Consider the following 16,368-nt stretch of genomic DNA (forward strand, 5'->3'; position numbering starts at 1 on the left):
GAGGCAATGCTGATCAATTCAACACTGAGGACAATGTGAAATGTGTGCACTGTAAATGTTGGGAAGTTTGGAGATCCCTTTAATGGCTCTTCAATATAGCAATGGCTATAAAGATACCATTTTCATGAAAAGGATTGTAAATAATGGAAAATTAATAGCATGGTTTCTCAAGTTGGTTTGTAGTTTGGTTTTTAAAGATCTGGTTTCTTAAAGCCTGTAGAGGGGCGATTACATTGTTTATGTTTGATTTACTTTCTTGCAAGTTGAGGCAAGATTACCTGCTTGGTAAGTTTTGTGCCCCTCAGCAAGAAAATACTGATTTTGCAACTTAAAGCCTAGTAGGAGTATTATAAAATACCATTTAAAACATTAACACAATTGCAACATATTCAAGAAGTACTTTTACCTTGAAAGCAATGTGCTTTTGCAATTGGCCCTACCTGTACTTTTCAGCATTCAGCTTCAAGAACAGTTAGGGATGTGTAAACTCAAAGGGGAGAAAAAAAAGCCTGATTGGTTGCTTTCAGTACATTTCTTGTGATAAAAAATTCTTGTATATTAAGCATCAACTTGGAGTTAGTTGAACTATTTTCTGTCAGGTTTTGAATACAATAAGAAGTTATGCTTTCTTTGATCAGTTTGTTTTCTTGTAATTGATGCTCATGATATTACAGAGACTATTAATTACAGTTTTTAAAACAGAGATGATGGAGCTGTCCTGTTTTATGTAAACGTTTGGGGTTAGTCTGCTTTTCCTTGTCCATCAGCACATATCAAGGTCTTGCCAGAAGTGTTGGTATATCGCAGCTGCTGTAGACTGTTCTACTGCTAGAACCTTTTTAGATAGTACAGTTTTGCCAATGCTTTTTGAACACCACTTACTCTTTTAAAATTGGGATTTCTTCAGTAACATTTAGAGTTATTGCAAAATCAAACCTAAAATTTTTGCTATTGTGTATGTATATTTAAACAATTCTGAAACTGAAATCTTATGCAAAAAGTATTAGGCTAGAAGAAGAGCAGTTTTAAAAGATTATTGGTTATGAGTGTGATTGCAGAACTTCGTGTGCTGGGGACGGGTTGTGGAGTTTACTGGTTTTTGTTTAAAGTTAGTGGAGGTGGAGGATTGTAATTAACTGTCAACTATTTCTCCATAATTGGCAGATAATCAGTTGCTTCAGTCATAAGTTCTTTTGGATAACTGAAACAAAGGTGTTTCTGTTCTCATGAGATCAGCCCTATAAAAATGTCTCTCACAAATTGAAATAAAAATGTCTCTCGCAAATTGAATGTCAAATTTTTAACTTAGATAATTGTCTTACATAGTTTATACTTCCAGTTTAGGTAATTAGTTTACAGTCTTCTCTTCCCATTGAGATGGAAGGCTTAACAGAGGCTTGCCACTGATTTCAGCCAAACTTGAAATGTAAATGTTCGCTTGTTACAGGTGACATCTTTAGATGAGATTGAAGAAGAGGCTTGTTCCTTACACAGATAGATTTTATTTTTCTACCTGTTCATAAAAAATTTTGTTCTTGCATGTAAACAATTAAATGATCAAGTGAAATACCCAACAATTAAACAATATCACACTCCCATTCATTTGATACCTGTTATTTGCTAATACATACCTTTTTGTTGTAAAAACATGTTCCAGATGAATTTTAATTCAGCTGTAGGTATCTTGCAAAGATACTTCCCAAAGCATACACTGTAGTTCATACTACTGTTATTAGCAACTCTTAAATAGGCGAAGCAGCCATAAGCCTGCTTTAACACTTCATCCTGATATTTTCAGGTCTTTATAGCAAAGCAGCTTTTAAAAATAATTGCTAGTTGGGTATGCCTATCATGTATAGCATTAGAACACGCAGTTCTTTTCCTTTGACAGTATGAGGAAATTAAACTAGAGAAAATTTAATAGGTAAGACCTACTGTAAGGTGTCTGCCGGCAATACTGGTTAACCTGTCCTGCTGTGGTTATTGTTCAGATCAGTCTGATGCTTTTAATATTCTTTTAAATTTTTTTTAACACCTTGAGTTTTTTCTTTTTTGGCAAGGAAGGAGAAGAGCATCTTGTAGTTTGCACCAGTTCCATATATACCATTCCATTCCATACCATTCCATTCTGTACATGTATACCTTGAAATTATTTTATCTATTTTGTGCAGTTTTCTTACACTTATGTTGTGTGGGCTGTGATCGGTCTTTGACATATCCCAGTTCTGTTGGATCAGCAGGACCTGCTACTCTGATGCAGGGAGGAGCTAAGCAAGTTTATTCTGCTTTAGTATTGCTCTCTGCATGCTTAATGCTGGGTGCTACAAGATGTTCTCAGTGTAACTTGACATTTTTTGAAATTAAAGTTCGACTGGCTGCTATTTAATTTTCTAGCTTCTACTCCTCTCCTCTTCCTCTTGAGGCTGGCAGTTTTACAGGTCTCTGCTTGTTTGCTACGGTACACAAAGAGAATCTTTGGCAACAGACATTTTCTTGCAGATTTTCTTCATTACTGGAAGGGTTAACTTTAACAAGTCCAGTACACTGAAAAACATCTAATTTCTTTAAATAGTCTGTAGCCTTTTTTTCCTGTTCCAGCCTGTGTGTTTTGCCCCTTTATTTTCCTCTTTCAGTCTTTGGATCATTTCTGTTAATGAAGGCAGGAGGAAAAAACACATGCATCACTGAGGGCCTTTTAGAGTGATCCTGTGCTTCTTTGGGGTATTGGCACACTGGCTGTTTGCTTTTTGCTATCAACATGCTTTTGCAGTGCCTGCTTTTTAGAACAAATTAGGAGAATGAAATGCTCATGCTGTTTGGCCACGATATTTGAGCCAGAGTTTGACTCCCGAGTTGAAGGTAGCATGTCTTGGACTTAGCCAGTTCTCGCGTACATTTTGTGTTCTTCAGATGCAACACAATTTTGGCATTTAAAAGATGTTATTTACCTTCATGGGAAGCAAAACAGAAGAAAAAAATGTTTAAAATGTGTTTGAAGTGGCAGACAACTCTGAAGTGAGATAAATGCAAAATGAAGTCTCCATAATACTTGGTTTTTACATAATTTGTAATTAGTCTTTGAAAGAAAGAAAGAAAGAAAGCTTCGTAATTGTTTACTACTGGTACTCTTCCCCCAGCGCTGTCAAGGATACAACATTGCTTGATGAGCTGTGGGTTTGGCTACTTTTATCATGGGTAAACATTTCAAAAAAAATTTTTTTTTATATTTTTGATTGGTTGGGTTTTTTGTTTTGTTTGTTTTTTGTTTTTTGTTTTTTGTTTTTTTTTAGTTGGGTTTTTGCATTTGGAATGAAGTGAAAAAAGTAAAAGAGTGGACAGATAAAGAGAGAATTTTAGTAATTAATCAATATTGTCTTTGCCTTAGTTAATGTTTTTAGAGAATTGATTGTTGTGGCTAGATGGTTAGATGTCATTGCCTATCTGCAGTGACCATGTGGATGTGCTCAGGAAGTACCTTAGACCTCTCTGAAAGAGGTCTCAGGATCTTTACTGAATATCCAGGTCCTTTGGCTTGCTTATCCATTCTGATAACCTCAGCAGAATGCAAACTTCATAGTATTGTGAAGCATCTAGTCAGTTTAATTCCAGATTTATCTGGCTGAGTGTGAACACAGATCAGAGCAATGAAAATTAATTTTTCAAATAACATAACATTTTAGCTAGCCTTTATAATTGTTCCTGTGCTCAGTGCAGCTGTATCTGATCACATTTGCCATAAGCTTCTTTTAGAAGTTTTATCTTCTGCTCATTGATGTATTTCTGTGAGATCTTCTAGTGCTACAAATGATGTGTTGATGGAATTTCTCAGTCAGCAGTCCTTGTTTTTAGTGTCAGAATTTCTGTGGGGAACCATCAAGGTTCCCTGCTTTATTGGCTTTTTACATCTGTAACCTAATTACAATATTTTTTTAATAAGTCTGAAGGTACTTCCTCATCCTTGTTAGTGAGAACTCTGCTTTCCCAGACTGTGCATTGTTCCATCTGCTGTAGCCCATTTTTATGTTTGTGTTTGATGTCTCTGGAGATGCAGAACTGAAAGAGCCTTTCTGATTTAACAAATCCACCTCCTATTGCCTTGGGCCGTCACACCACAGGAGGAAACTGCCAAATAAAATCTCAGAGAGTTAAAGTGGAACTTGTGAATTTTTGTTCTCCACACCTCAAACCACTTTTAACAGCTTGGCCGCTATTATCTTCTCAGTTGTCTTATATTCTTAATGTCACTTTTGGTTTGGCATTCATCCAAACAGTAAACACATACTGGTGCTGCTTTGTCTATAGCAGCAAAGTTTTGATCTTTCTGCTCATCCTGTATCACTTAAATTCTCACCAGGTCCTTACACATTTTGACATAATCAATTTTCACCTGCCCTACCTTTAATTGCTGCAACACTACCTCAACAGGTCTGTCAGATATTTTGCTATCAGAATAACTGCCCTGTTGATTTTCCAGTTTTCAGCTGATCATATGTGCAGTACTTCTTCTCTTGGTGTTTCAAGGTCTGCAATGAAATACTCCTCTTTGTCTCAATCCTGACATACAGAATAAGTGACACTACTACTAATTTCCACAAGTGTTTCAGGTGCGCACTGCTTTCCTCTTCTCCTTAAGCAGAAGTGTCTGAACAAAACCTTTTTGAATAAAGGCTTTCTATTTCAGGTCGCTTCTCACATTTGTTCTCTGTTGTGGAGCCCAGAAGAAATTCATGGCTACTGTTGTGGTTACCTTGAGTCTGTTTTTCTCCCTCTTTCCATAGCTACTTCACTGCAATTTCTTCTGGTTTTATTTCTTTCTCTAGTTGAAACAAACAAACAATTCACAAACTTGAAAGCTGCTTTTTTTCATTATGTTGTTTTTGTCTTTATCTTTTTCCCTTGTTTAACAACCATTTCAGTATTACATTAATTTGTTTTTTTTGAGTCCAAACATAAATGTTATGTTTAAGCATTATTATTGTCATAATGATTGGTTGCTCCTATGCTGTTTACAGCAGCCATGTTGGACCACTGATTTTACTTTCGTAAAAGTTATTTTTTCCACTACTTTGTTGCTGTTACTGTTATTTGTTTTCATTCCATACTTACAGGCTGATATGTTGTAGCATCCATAGACTGTAGACCCTGGCCAGGGTTTCTATCCCCAGGGTCTTGAAAGGCTCTTATTAAAATCAGTGCCATATCCTGCCTGTCTTCTTACCTGTTCTGGGTGCTGTGCCTTTTCTTTGTAGCATGTCTCATCTTCTTGTGGCCTGTGTATAAGCATGGTATGAATAATTAATTCAAGCCAAGCAGAACTACCTTTATGTTTTCATGCCCTGAAGCCCTCTGAAGACTGGGAAATAGCAAGGCTTCAGAGGGTGTCTCTTTGTACACCTGCTCTGGGAATTTCTTCCTTCTATGGTTCCTCTTCTAATTGTACCCTATAGTTAGATTCCTTAAATGTGGGGGTAGAATTTTTCCTCTTTTTTTTCCTTTAATTCTGGAACAAGGCAGTGGTATAACCTGTTTCTCGCTACAGATTCTACTCCTTTGCTGTGAATATTTTCTTGCTTTCTAGCATCAAGATGTCTTCGGGGTAGAAGTTTTCATGGAATGGATTAGTTGAAGTGTTAGGACATGAGTTGGACTTGATGATCTTAAAGGTTTCTTAGCCACTGCTCGTATAAGTAGTAAAGCCCATGCAGAAGTAACATTTCTTTGATATGTCTCTTTATTTGATTGCTGTCGGATTGAAGATATACTGTCTCCAAGGATGAGAAGTCAGTCTCCCAAAAGGCATTTGGGCTTGTTTGGGCGTTGTGTAGTGAGAAGATTGTTTGCTGCCTTTTTCTTTTAACTTATTTTTCCCTTGGCTACTGATTTACATGATCTGATTTTTTTCACCCATTTCACTATACTGTTTAAATAGAAATAAGCTTGATTTAAATTACACCCTAGAATTTGAAACATTCCTTCATCTTGTCTGGCATCTCAAACTGTTCAGCTGGAGCCATCCTTGCTGGTTTTGTGGAGTTTAATTTGTTTAATTCTTTGTTTCAGGAGGTGTCTGCTGATCCTTCAGGAACTCTCACAGCTGCTGAAGAGAGAAAAGAGAAGGTTCCAAGTCCACATCTCAGTCATCTCGTAGTTTTGACATCTGGCAATTCGCTGTATGGCTTGGCGGAGAGAGTGGTGGCCACAGAATCCTTGTAGGTTGTTTACTGTACAGACTATTTGTGATCACTAAAAGCTATTGATTCTTTAAGAAATTGTGGTTATAATCCAAAGCCTTCTTGACAGGTTAAAAATTCCTACCTCTCAAAGTGATTTTAAATATGAGTGATAAAGGTGGTTTTTTTCTTGAAGGTACTGGAGTCTAATTCTTTGGTCTAGCAACATGTAAACACAAGAAATGAAATTTTACTGCAGATGATCCAGTAATTTCTGACAATACATGACCAAATCTATTAGGAAAAAAAGTTTAATTTCAAAGAAGCTAGTGGGAATATTTAATCTGTATGGTTCATTTTCACCTTATATTAAATACTTGCCTCAGAACTCCTTAGTTCATATCAGTTTGGCTTGAATCACTATGTTCTTTGCAATGGATAGAAGAGTATCTGTATCATACCACAAGAGAAGAGGACATAATAATGAATTAATGCAACTGTAGCAAAATTATTTTTATTTGAGAAGAATAATAGTAAGAGTCAGCTAGGAATTATTTTTTCCTCACATGAGATGACACTTAAAGATTAGGAGTTAATTTAATTTTTTTTTTTCATTTATGCTTAGTTAGAAATATATTTCCTTATAATATAGTTATTAACAAATTCTATCCCTGAGGAGGAACATGAGATCAAGTTCAGTTTTAGAGAATCACTAGCATAACATTAATTGGGAATGCTATTTTGAAATTCTAAGATGGATTTATTAATATTGATGTTGACTGTCCTGCAGTGTAAATTATGTGACTCTTGGTCACTGACTTTACTAGACCCTGGCCCAGACTTGTGCAGTGTATCCTCAGAAAAATAGAAATATGAATTTTTGATATTCAAGCCTTAGTCTCTTTATTTAAATATTTTCTTATTTGCAAATACATTTTAAAGTTGTCAGAATTGAGACTGCTAGTTGATATGCTGGCACACAACTGATACAGTTCTTCTCAGGACTAAATTTTCCAAGGTTGCATATTGTTATTGCCAGATATGTCAGCTGTAGAGTAAAAATTATAAAGAGACATGCCAAATGTTACACTTAGTTCACAGTAAATTTTCTTTGCTTTCAAAGGGTATTTCTGGCTGAGCAGTTTGAATTTCTTCAGCCTCATCTTGATGCAGTGATGCCAGCTGCCAAGAAGCCTTTTCTTCAGCAGTTCTATTCTCAGGTCAGAATTGTGGCATTCACAGCTGATTTTCATACAGAAGATTTGAAACTTGTACATTATGGTGACAATACTTCTACATCATAGATATTTACTGAAATGAATTTTATTTATTTTCTATTTCAGACAGTGTCAACTGCCAGTGAACTACGTAAACCAGTTTATTGGATTGTTGCTGCTAAAGCCATTGATTATGAACAAATGCTTCTTCTCATGGCTAATGTGAAATGGGATGTGAAGGAAATCATGTCGCAGCACAACGTATATGTAGATGCTCTTTTAAAGGTGAATAGTTTATGGGAAATGGTGTGCTAGAGTTTATATAAACAATGAATTGCTGTAATACTGTAATTTGTAATGGGAAATTTCTCATAGTAATTTCCTGTGAGATCTGTCCAGAAGTGCTATTATTCTTGCTTCTAAAGGATTATTTTCAGTGATGATTTTTTGACTACATGGTGATGAAATTGACCAAAGAAGTTTAATGAGTCTCATGTCTAAGTCTTGACTGGTAGAGAAATGTGTAGTAAACAGAGTAACACTGAGGAAAATTCTGTGGCCAGAGATATCATTTACAAAAACCCCAAACCACACTACCTGCTGTTCTGAATAATTTTGCTGATTGTCTTTGAGCTATGTCATAGGAACTGTAGGTCAAATCAGCACGAATAATGATCATGCAGTATCTAATTGAAGTTGCTATATTAGAAGTTAACACTTGAAAAGGAAGCTAAAGGGAAGTTATTCACCCAACTTGTCAATTGCATTCAGTAGGTGTCATTATACAATTGCCATGTCTTGTGGCATACAGGACTAGTTCTTGGGACAATCCCTTTCTCATCCTTTTATACATGCCTAATTAATGTTTCTAAAGGTCTTCAGAGGGAATTTCTGGCAGTGGTAGAATTATGCTAATTAATTATACTATATTAATAACTAATTATTTTCAGAGAAACTGAAAATTTTATTTTAAAGATGTGTGAAGTGTGAATCACAGAAAAAGCTACACATCTGTGTGGAATAACGGTTTGGATAACACCTTCATACTTTGTAGCTCTTCTCTGCTAAAAAAATCAAGGCAAAGAAGGAAGAATTTGACAGAGGATAGATCATTGCACTGAATTTGATGGAATCTTTATGATTATTCTTGTTTATGCTACTGTGAATTTTTGATATCAGTTTGTGCTTAAAATAGTTGATCTCTGGGGTGAAACTTTTTTCTTCTGTGAGTATGCAGCTGCTGATGAATTTGCTTCAGGACAATCAGAGCTAATACCATTTAAAACCAATTTTAGTCTCTCTATTCTATAGCTAGTACTAGTTGGTACAAAAGCTTTTAAATAACTGATAAGCAATGAGTTATTTTCTGTGTACACTGGGACTCCAGGAACATCAGATATGAGCGCAGTTATGAAAGTAATAATCAACTACTTTCAGTCATGCGCACACATACGCAAAGTTCTATATTCAGTCACAGTATGTTGGAAGCAGACAAAGTGGGGAAAGAAGATTGTTGAAGAAATAGGTTATGGAGCATTAGGCATCTTCATCTTTAGAAGAATGAGTTGTATGGCAGTTAACGCATGACATTGTGGTACCCTGCATCTTGTTGCCAAATTCATCTTTCAGAAAATTTGTGTTAAATGCCAGTTACTGAAGTTCTCTTCTGACTTTCTTCACTTACTGAACTTTTGAGAGGGTTTGTAAGAAAAGAGAAAAAAAACCTATGTTAACAGCCTTGGAAATAAAATCTCTGTTGGGCAAGTATGGTCTTAAAAGACTGCACAGCAAATGACTTTTGCTGGTTATACAGAGGAATTTATTACCACTCTGCTTGATATCGAAGTAATTTGATACTTTTTTATATGATAAAGACTTTAATCATTGGCAGAGGGTTTCTGTTTCACTTTTAAGTCACAGAAATCATTGTAGCAGTAATTGCATTCAGTTATGACTAGTTTCTCACTCAAAGTATCAGCTGAAATCCATCCAGGCCATTGATGATTCATGTGGAAATAGGTGCGTTCCTTTGACCTGAATTGTTATCTAGTGCTGCAGTGTGGTCCTAAACTGTTAGATTTGGCTTCTCTCAGCTCCTTCTAAAGCACTGAGGAATTACCTAATGTGAAAGGTTGAAGCATGAAAAGTGGTTACAATGTTTCTGAGCCTCTCTTTGAAAACTGGTGGGGTAGGTATTTAGAGGGCTAAAGAGATCATCACTGGATTTTTTTCAGTGGCTATATTTTGACTTAAAGAAATTAAATATGAGTTTAGGGAGTGAGGCAATGAAAATGGCATTTGAAGAATAAGCTACTTGGTTCATTTTCAGAGCTGTCAATTTCACAGAGAACTACAGCTCTGGGGAACAGAGCAACAGTTCCTTTAAAAAAAATCACTGAGGTAATGTTGTGAGTGATATACTAGAAAGTGATATGTTTTCTACTTTACACATTGAGTTGTCTACAGTTTGTGCCTATTAAGCCTCTCTTCTTTGCTCTTACTTCTCAGTATACTCTTTCATGTGCATTTCTAATTAGTTGTTGCTGTTGTTGGATGTATAGACTATGATCCATTTTTACATTAAAGAATAAACATCTTTTATGTTCTATTAGGAATTTGAAGAATTTAACAGGAGGTTGAATGATGTGTCTAAGAGAGTCCGTATTCCATTGCCAGTCTCCAACATCCTTTGGGAGCACTGCATACGCTTGGCCAATAGAACTCTTGTGGAAGGGTAAGTATTTATGAAAGTCTTGCTTCTGGGTAGGTATGTCTGTAATGATAGTGTTTATTTTATAGAGTTAAAAGTTCTAATTTTATAGTGTCCTTGTGAGTTCATGAGCTTTTGGGGACCTTAAAAATTATCCGTGCTTAACACACTCCTTAGCAGTTGTTTCACAGTCTGGTGCAGCATTAAGCCTAAAGAGGGTGGTCTTGATCCTAGATACTGCTGAAGAATGACACTGAGTGTTTTACTGAAGCATTTGAAAATACAGTACTCTTTCAAAGACACTTCGGTATGAAAACTATCATTTCCCAGCAAAGCAAAGAAGGAAGTTACAATATAATAGTCAGTACTTCCATGGTGATGCCATTTATCTTTGCCAGGAAGAAAGATGGAGTTATTAACACTATCACTTTTCTTAAAGTAGCCATGGAACATGATTTTTCCAAATTCATCAAGAACAGAGAGATGTCTTAGTTGGCTTGCTTGAGCACTTAGTCAGGAACCTACACCTTGCTCATCCCTTACTCTTGTAATCAGTGTCCCAGTATTTTTGGATTCAATTTTGTCACCTGAGTATTGTAGTGTTTTTATCCCCTGCATTTATTTTTATGGTTTTGTCCCCCTACTACATATGATTGGGCTCCTACCAGAACTTATTCTGCATCATAGAATATGTGCTGTCTTCCACTCCTTCTATATGTTTCCATACTTCTTTCCTGGTTATCTTTAGCCTATTCACTCCCTACTACCTATTTTACTTCTTTCCATCCCACTCTCCTGCTGTCTGTTCTAAATTAGGACCTCAAGAAAAACCACCCTTCTTCTGCAAGTGTTAGCTGCCTATTGAGAATCATCAGCTTCCACTGCTTCAATAAAGTCATCATTTTTTATCTCCTGCCCATTCTTTTCATGCCGCCATCCTTTTGCAGTCTCTAGAGAGATCAGTTTCAAGTTCAGGGTAACTAAATCTATCCATGACCTGTCTCTGACTTCTCAATTCCTTCATATAACATACGGCCTATACAACTAGCTCTCCTTTTTGAAATTTATTTTCTACTTTCAAATAAAAGGAAGTGAAACAAAGGCCTATTTTGTCTTCTCTCTGTACCCCTTACCTTTCAAGTCGATAGCGCTGTCAGTCACTATCAAACTCCTCTATCTCAGCCTTTGTGTTTGTTTTCGACTTGATTCCTTTTCTTACATCACATCTCATTCATCTTTTGTGGCTTCAGTGTTCATGAACCATTTAATCCTTATCTGTGAAGATTATCACTCATATGTGAGCAAGCTCCATGCTGCAGTTCAGGTTCATGTTTGTGACTTACCATGAAACTTTAACCTTTACTTTTGCCTAAGCAGGTTGGACTAGGAATACTTTCCTAATATAATTTGTCCTGTACCATTTCTGAGAGTGTAAAAAGTACTCGTTATCATCTTCTCCCAAATATTTGCCTGTAATTTCTTATTCTTGGCCAGTTCTGTTATTTTTACATATCTTGTAGGTTCTTTTCCCACTGTGGAAATGGAAGGAAGGTGTTCAGAATAGCTTGCTCTCTGAACTTGTAACTTCTTTTATCTCTGCATTCAATGAATGTATAGAGTTAAAAGCCATGAAGGAGATGTTTCTCATCCAGTCAACTGAAATTGCTTTCATCAGGCTCTTCACTGAATGAAGAATTACCTCCACTGCAGTCAGCTGTATCTTTCTTTAAATTTAGTCCTTCCCTATCTCCTAGTGCTGTGTTCTCTCCTGTTTCCTAGCTGGCTTCTTAAGCCTACTGAAAATCATCTGCTAGTCTTCTGTGAAGCTCCAGAGGACTTTTGCATTGGCCCTCTCTTGTTTTGCCTCTGTTACTTTTGCATTCTGCAAAGTTTTTCTGTGTACCAACTCTAAGTGTGAAATTTCTTCATATTCTTAACCTGACCTCGCGGTGTATCCAGCTTCCAGCTGCATATTTCTGCTGCCTATTTTGCATCAAACCTAATCATCTAGGGAGTGTATAATAATTAGGATCAACTTCACGAACCAGTGAAAAACTGAGCTTATTTTAGATTTGGTAGAGGGGAAGAGTGAGACAGGGTCGTCACTTGTGGGATCAACTGGTGGATGAGCTGGATTAAGTATCTCAAGTCACGGTGCCCCCCCACCCTGTACACAGTTGAAATTGGTGTTCTTAAGGGCATTGCAGTGTCATTTCCTTTGATCTTGACAAATGCAGTTCCTTATCCATCTGAGGAACTGCAAAGATGGTTTTCCGCATTTGTTGCCTATCACTCCACTGTGATCCTTGCTAGTATTACCCTGCCCTTAAACTCATCTACTGTCTCCTCTAACCTGTCACTAGTTTGCTGTCAACCTGTTCTTGTTAAATCCTCAACTTCTCACAGACATGAGCCAGTGCTGCCACCCTGCATCCTCTGGTTGCTGTGGCTGGTTTTGAACAAGTAGCTTTGTATCTTTGCTGCTCCCACTTGGTTCAGCAAGCTCCTGGTGACCATTCCTAAAGCTGTTGTGGTACCTTTCAGACTCCAGTGGTTGTGATCACTTGAAAAGTCCAGTGTGCTAATTAGCATTGGTTTAATTTCCTCTAAATTACAGTAAGCTGTTCAATGTGGGATTTTTTTATGGCTTTTGGGAGAGGAGGGTGTGATTTTTCTAAACATCACTGAGTGCAGTGGGATTCTGTTTGATAACTGAGCTAAAATGTGTTGTGCTAATGCAAATAAAGCTCTGCAGCAGAAATCCTAAGAGAAGTTCTTGTCTGCTCCTAAGAGAAGTTCTTGTCTGCTTTTGACTTAAAACCATAATTTTGCTCCTCCTCAAGGTTCAAAATACTAAGTTAACTTTGAGAAGCAAAATTAATTTTTATTTCCCTCTAAGTTCTGCTTTGCACTGGTTCTCTTTTTAGTTATGCCAATGTAAAGAAGTGCAGCAATGAAGGACGTGCCTTGATGCAACTGGATTTTCAACAGTTCTTAATGAAACTAGAAAAGTTAACAGACATTAGGCCTATTCCAGATAAAGAATTTGTGGAGACCTACATTAAAGCATACTACCTGACAGAAAATGACATGGAATCCTGGATAAAAGAACATAGGGTAAGAGTTAAAATTGCATTATTTTCCTCTCTATTGAGAAAATTCACTCTGATGATAAAAACATGCTAACAACTATAAATAATCAATCCTTCTATGTGTTAAAAATGAATATAGGCATATATAACTATATTTTCATTTATTATAATGAAACTTACAGCAAGTTTCATTATAATAAATATTATTACAATACTATTTTTTGTAATGGAAGCAGTATAAATATAAATGTATGTGTGCATGTATGTGTTAATTTTTATCATATGAAGTTAGGATGTGTTTGACCTGGTTCATCGTCTGATGACTGGGGAGGATGACTAAGCCAGTCACATCTGCCTATTGTATCAAAAAGTGTAGATAACTAGAGAAAAGAGAAATTGAAAACATTTGTGAGCTCTTCAGAATTTGCCACAGTGCACAACTTGAGCATCAAGAATTACGTTTTGGGATAACACCATTTGGTTTTGTATTGCCTTTAGGAGTAGATTGCTTAAACTAAGTTGTAAGGCACAATGGAGAAGAGAATTGCTTTTTCTTTCTTCATTTGATAATGCTTAATCAGCATGTCTTGCTGAGATAAGTCTATATTTGTCTTTTGAAAACATTCAGATGCTTTCACTCTACCATGAACTAACAGTTGTAACAGTTCTGTGTAAGTAAGTCACATGCTATTGGAGACACCCATCTTTGAAGTAAAAAGTCTTTTAAAGTGAAGCACTTGAAATCTGTATTTTGGGATTAAATCCCACTAGAAATGGAGGAAGGAAATATGTCTTTGACTGAATTTTCCTTGTATTGCCTGGAACCCCGAGAGAGATTGTGAGCTACAGGGTTTGATGACCTACAGGGAAAACCTTTATTAAAACACATTGGTGGAAGCTATGTTTTGGATAGTGTTAAGACATAAAGGTAATACTGGAAAATATGGTATTTCCACAGGTGTTAAGAATTGTTTTCTTCACATTTTTGACATTTTTTCCTCCTTTGTCACATACTGAAATCAAAATCATTTGGAGACTCTGCAGACAAGAAGCATTAGAAGCTTATTGGAAATGGAAAGTCAAAATAAAAAAGATTACCAACATTTATCACAGTTTGTGAACAAAAAAAAAGCTTTTGTGTTGAAAGCTTAATCATTTGCATATGTTTTCCCACCAAGCCTCACAAAGAATGGAAAATACATTAAAAATTGATTTATATACATGTTCACAGAGTTACTTTATGTGAACTCTTTCCAGTACTTTTAAAGTCATAAGCATTTTCCATTATAAGCCACCATGTAGCAAAACACAGTTTTGTCCTCTGCCTCAACTGTGAAAACTATCCAGACATGACTGAACTATAGCTTTAAATCTCCCCTGTGTACTGATGCTTCTATCAATTGTGAAATCCACACTGAGTATGTCTGTGTGTTTTAAAATTTTCTGTCTTTGTCTGGTGTTTTATTCTGCCCTAACATGATCTGTTTTTATTTGCCAGGAATATTCCACTAAGCAGCTGACCAATCTGGTGAATATTTGTCTGGGCACCTACATCAACAAAAAGGCAAGACAGAAGCTGTTAGCTACCATTGATGACACAGACAGGCCTAAGAGATAACTGGAGAAAGCTGCTTTCTTTCTGACTTGTACCTTTTTCTGTTCACGTGAAGCACGCAGACATTTCTCTCATGGACTAATGACAACATTAGAAATGTTGTGCATGACCTTTCTTAGCAACATTGGGGGCACTGTGAAGTGACGATGTTCTAAAATATGACTTTTCTAATCTGTAGAATTCTTTTCTCTCATATTTCTTTTTTCTTTTTTTTTTGGTTACTTGCCCTTAGTTAAGGGCCACTGTGTATCATTGATGAGCTATATGTTTTACAAAAGTGTATACTATAAGTAAAATCAAAATCAGAGAGAAACACAATGGCTTAATATATCATTGATGCTCTTTTTAAATAAAAGAGCTACTTGAAAATATTATTTCTTTCCTCCCTGCTTTCACCTCCAGAAATTGTGCTGTATTATAGTTCAGTGTAAAGTGAAAGGATATGTACAATAATTTGATCTATGTATCCTGCATGTGGATTAAGAGTGCAGATCAACTAAGTACTCTCATGTTAAAGCCCATCATCTTCATGTGTATTTAAAAATGTCTGTTTATTTCAGAATTAATTTAGTCATATCAAAATGATTGACTTCAGATTAATAGACGATAATAAACATTGTATGCTAATATGATTTGTTTGTGAGACTTTGTTTTTCCAATCCAACAGTGCAAAATGTCAGCAATAATGCCAGGGAACTGGAGTAATGTTTTTCTGACTGAAGTTTTGGATTGATACTAAGGTAATCTTCCTGTTTCCTGCTTTGCTGTAGGCATCCTGAGTGATCTTGAGCAAAGTAAAATGGCTTTGCTGCATATATGCCCTAGAAATCTATTTGTCAGGGCATCACTGACTTTACTGAAATTTTCAGGTTTACCTTTGGTTTTCAATATGTAAAGTTTCAGGAATTTTAGTTTTTATTGCACAATTGACTTTCTGGAGTGCTCTCAGACCGTTTTAAAGGAAACTTTGAGCTAATAGGTAAAATAAATTACATAGGCTGCAATGCACTGGTGTGTACAGCATGCTAAATTCTCAGTTTAGGATTCACACTTGCCATTATACATTAATTCAGACATGAGGGCACCAGGAGTTAGTGAATATCAGCAGTAATGCAGTGACAGAGAGTTGCCTCATAGAGTCATTATGATTGTTCTTTTCTGTGGCCTGATTTCGTCTTCAGAAGTGTACTGAGCATCATTGATTGTGTGAGTTTAGAGAAAGCCTGTATACAGTTTTAGAAGAATTATAGAATTTACATTTTAAACATTGACTGTGTGGTATTCAGCTTCCTTGTTTTTCTGTATTTTAAAGGAAATAAGATTTAAAACAAAATTTACACTGTTCTTTATTGACCATGCTGTCTTGCCTAGTTCCATTTAAAACTTGCTTAGAGGTTTGTCACCATATATGTTAAAGCTGAATCACTTTTATCCTCATTAAAAAGGTGGGACAAATGAAAGCGTGGACTTTTGCGTCAGCCTATCTGCCCTGGAGTCAAATCCTGAGCGAGAGCTCTTGGAAGAAGCAGAAACATATTAGGGACTATTAGTGTAAAATATCTTT

The 16,368-nt window shown here is 36.1% G+C and overlaps 1 protein-coding gene across 1 annotated transcript in view; it reads left to right on the plus strand.

The window, feature by feature from the left end:
- The window catches only part of VPS50 (VPS50 subunit of EARP/GARPII complex), a 79,928-nt gene extending 63,791 nt beyond the window's left edge, over positions 1–16,137 (plus strand). Inside the window, exons 23-28 of the mRNA XM_041466619.1 lie at positions 6,061–6,209; positions 7,294–7,390; positions 7,514–7,672; positions 10,000–10,121; positions 13,025–13,214; positions 14,688–16,137. Of these exons, the coding sequence (XP_041322553.1) occupies positions 6,061–6,209; positions 7,294–7,390; positions 7,514–7,672; positions 10,000–10,121; positions 13,025–13,214; positions 14,688–14,807 (837 nt within the window). The 3' untranslated portion in view covers positions 14,808–16,137. The remainder of the gene's footprint in view (positions 1–6,060; positions 6,210–7,293; positions 7,391–7,513; positions 7,673–9,999; positions 10,122–13,024; positions 13,215–14,687) is intronic.
- The last annotated feature ends 231 nt before the right edge of the window (positions 16,138–16,368 follow it).

Source organism: Pyrgilauda ruficollis, unplaced genomic scaffold (assembly GCF_017590135.1).
Source record: "Pyrgilauda ruficollis isolate IOZ18807 unplaced genomic scaffold, ASM1759013v1 scaffold2, whole genome shotgun sequence".
NCBI classification, from domain to species: domain Eukaryota; kingdom Metazoa; phylum Chordata; class Aves; order Passeriformes; family Passeridae; genus Pyrgilauda; species Pyrgilauda ruficollis.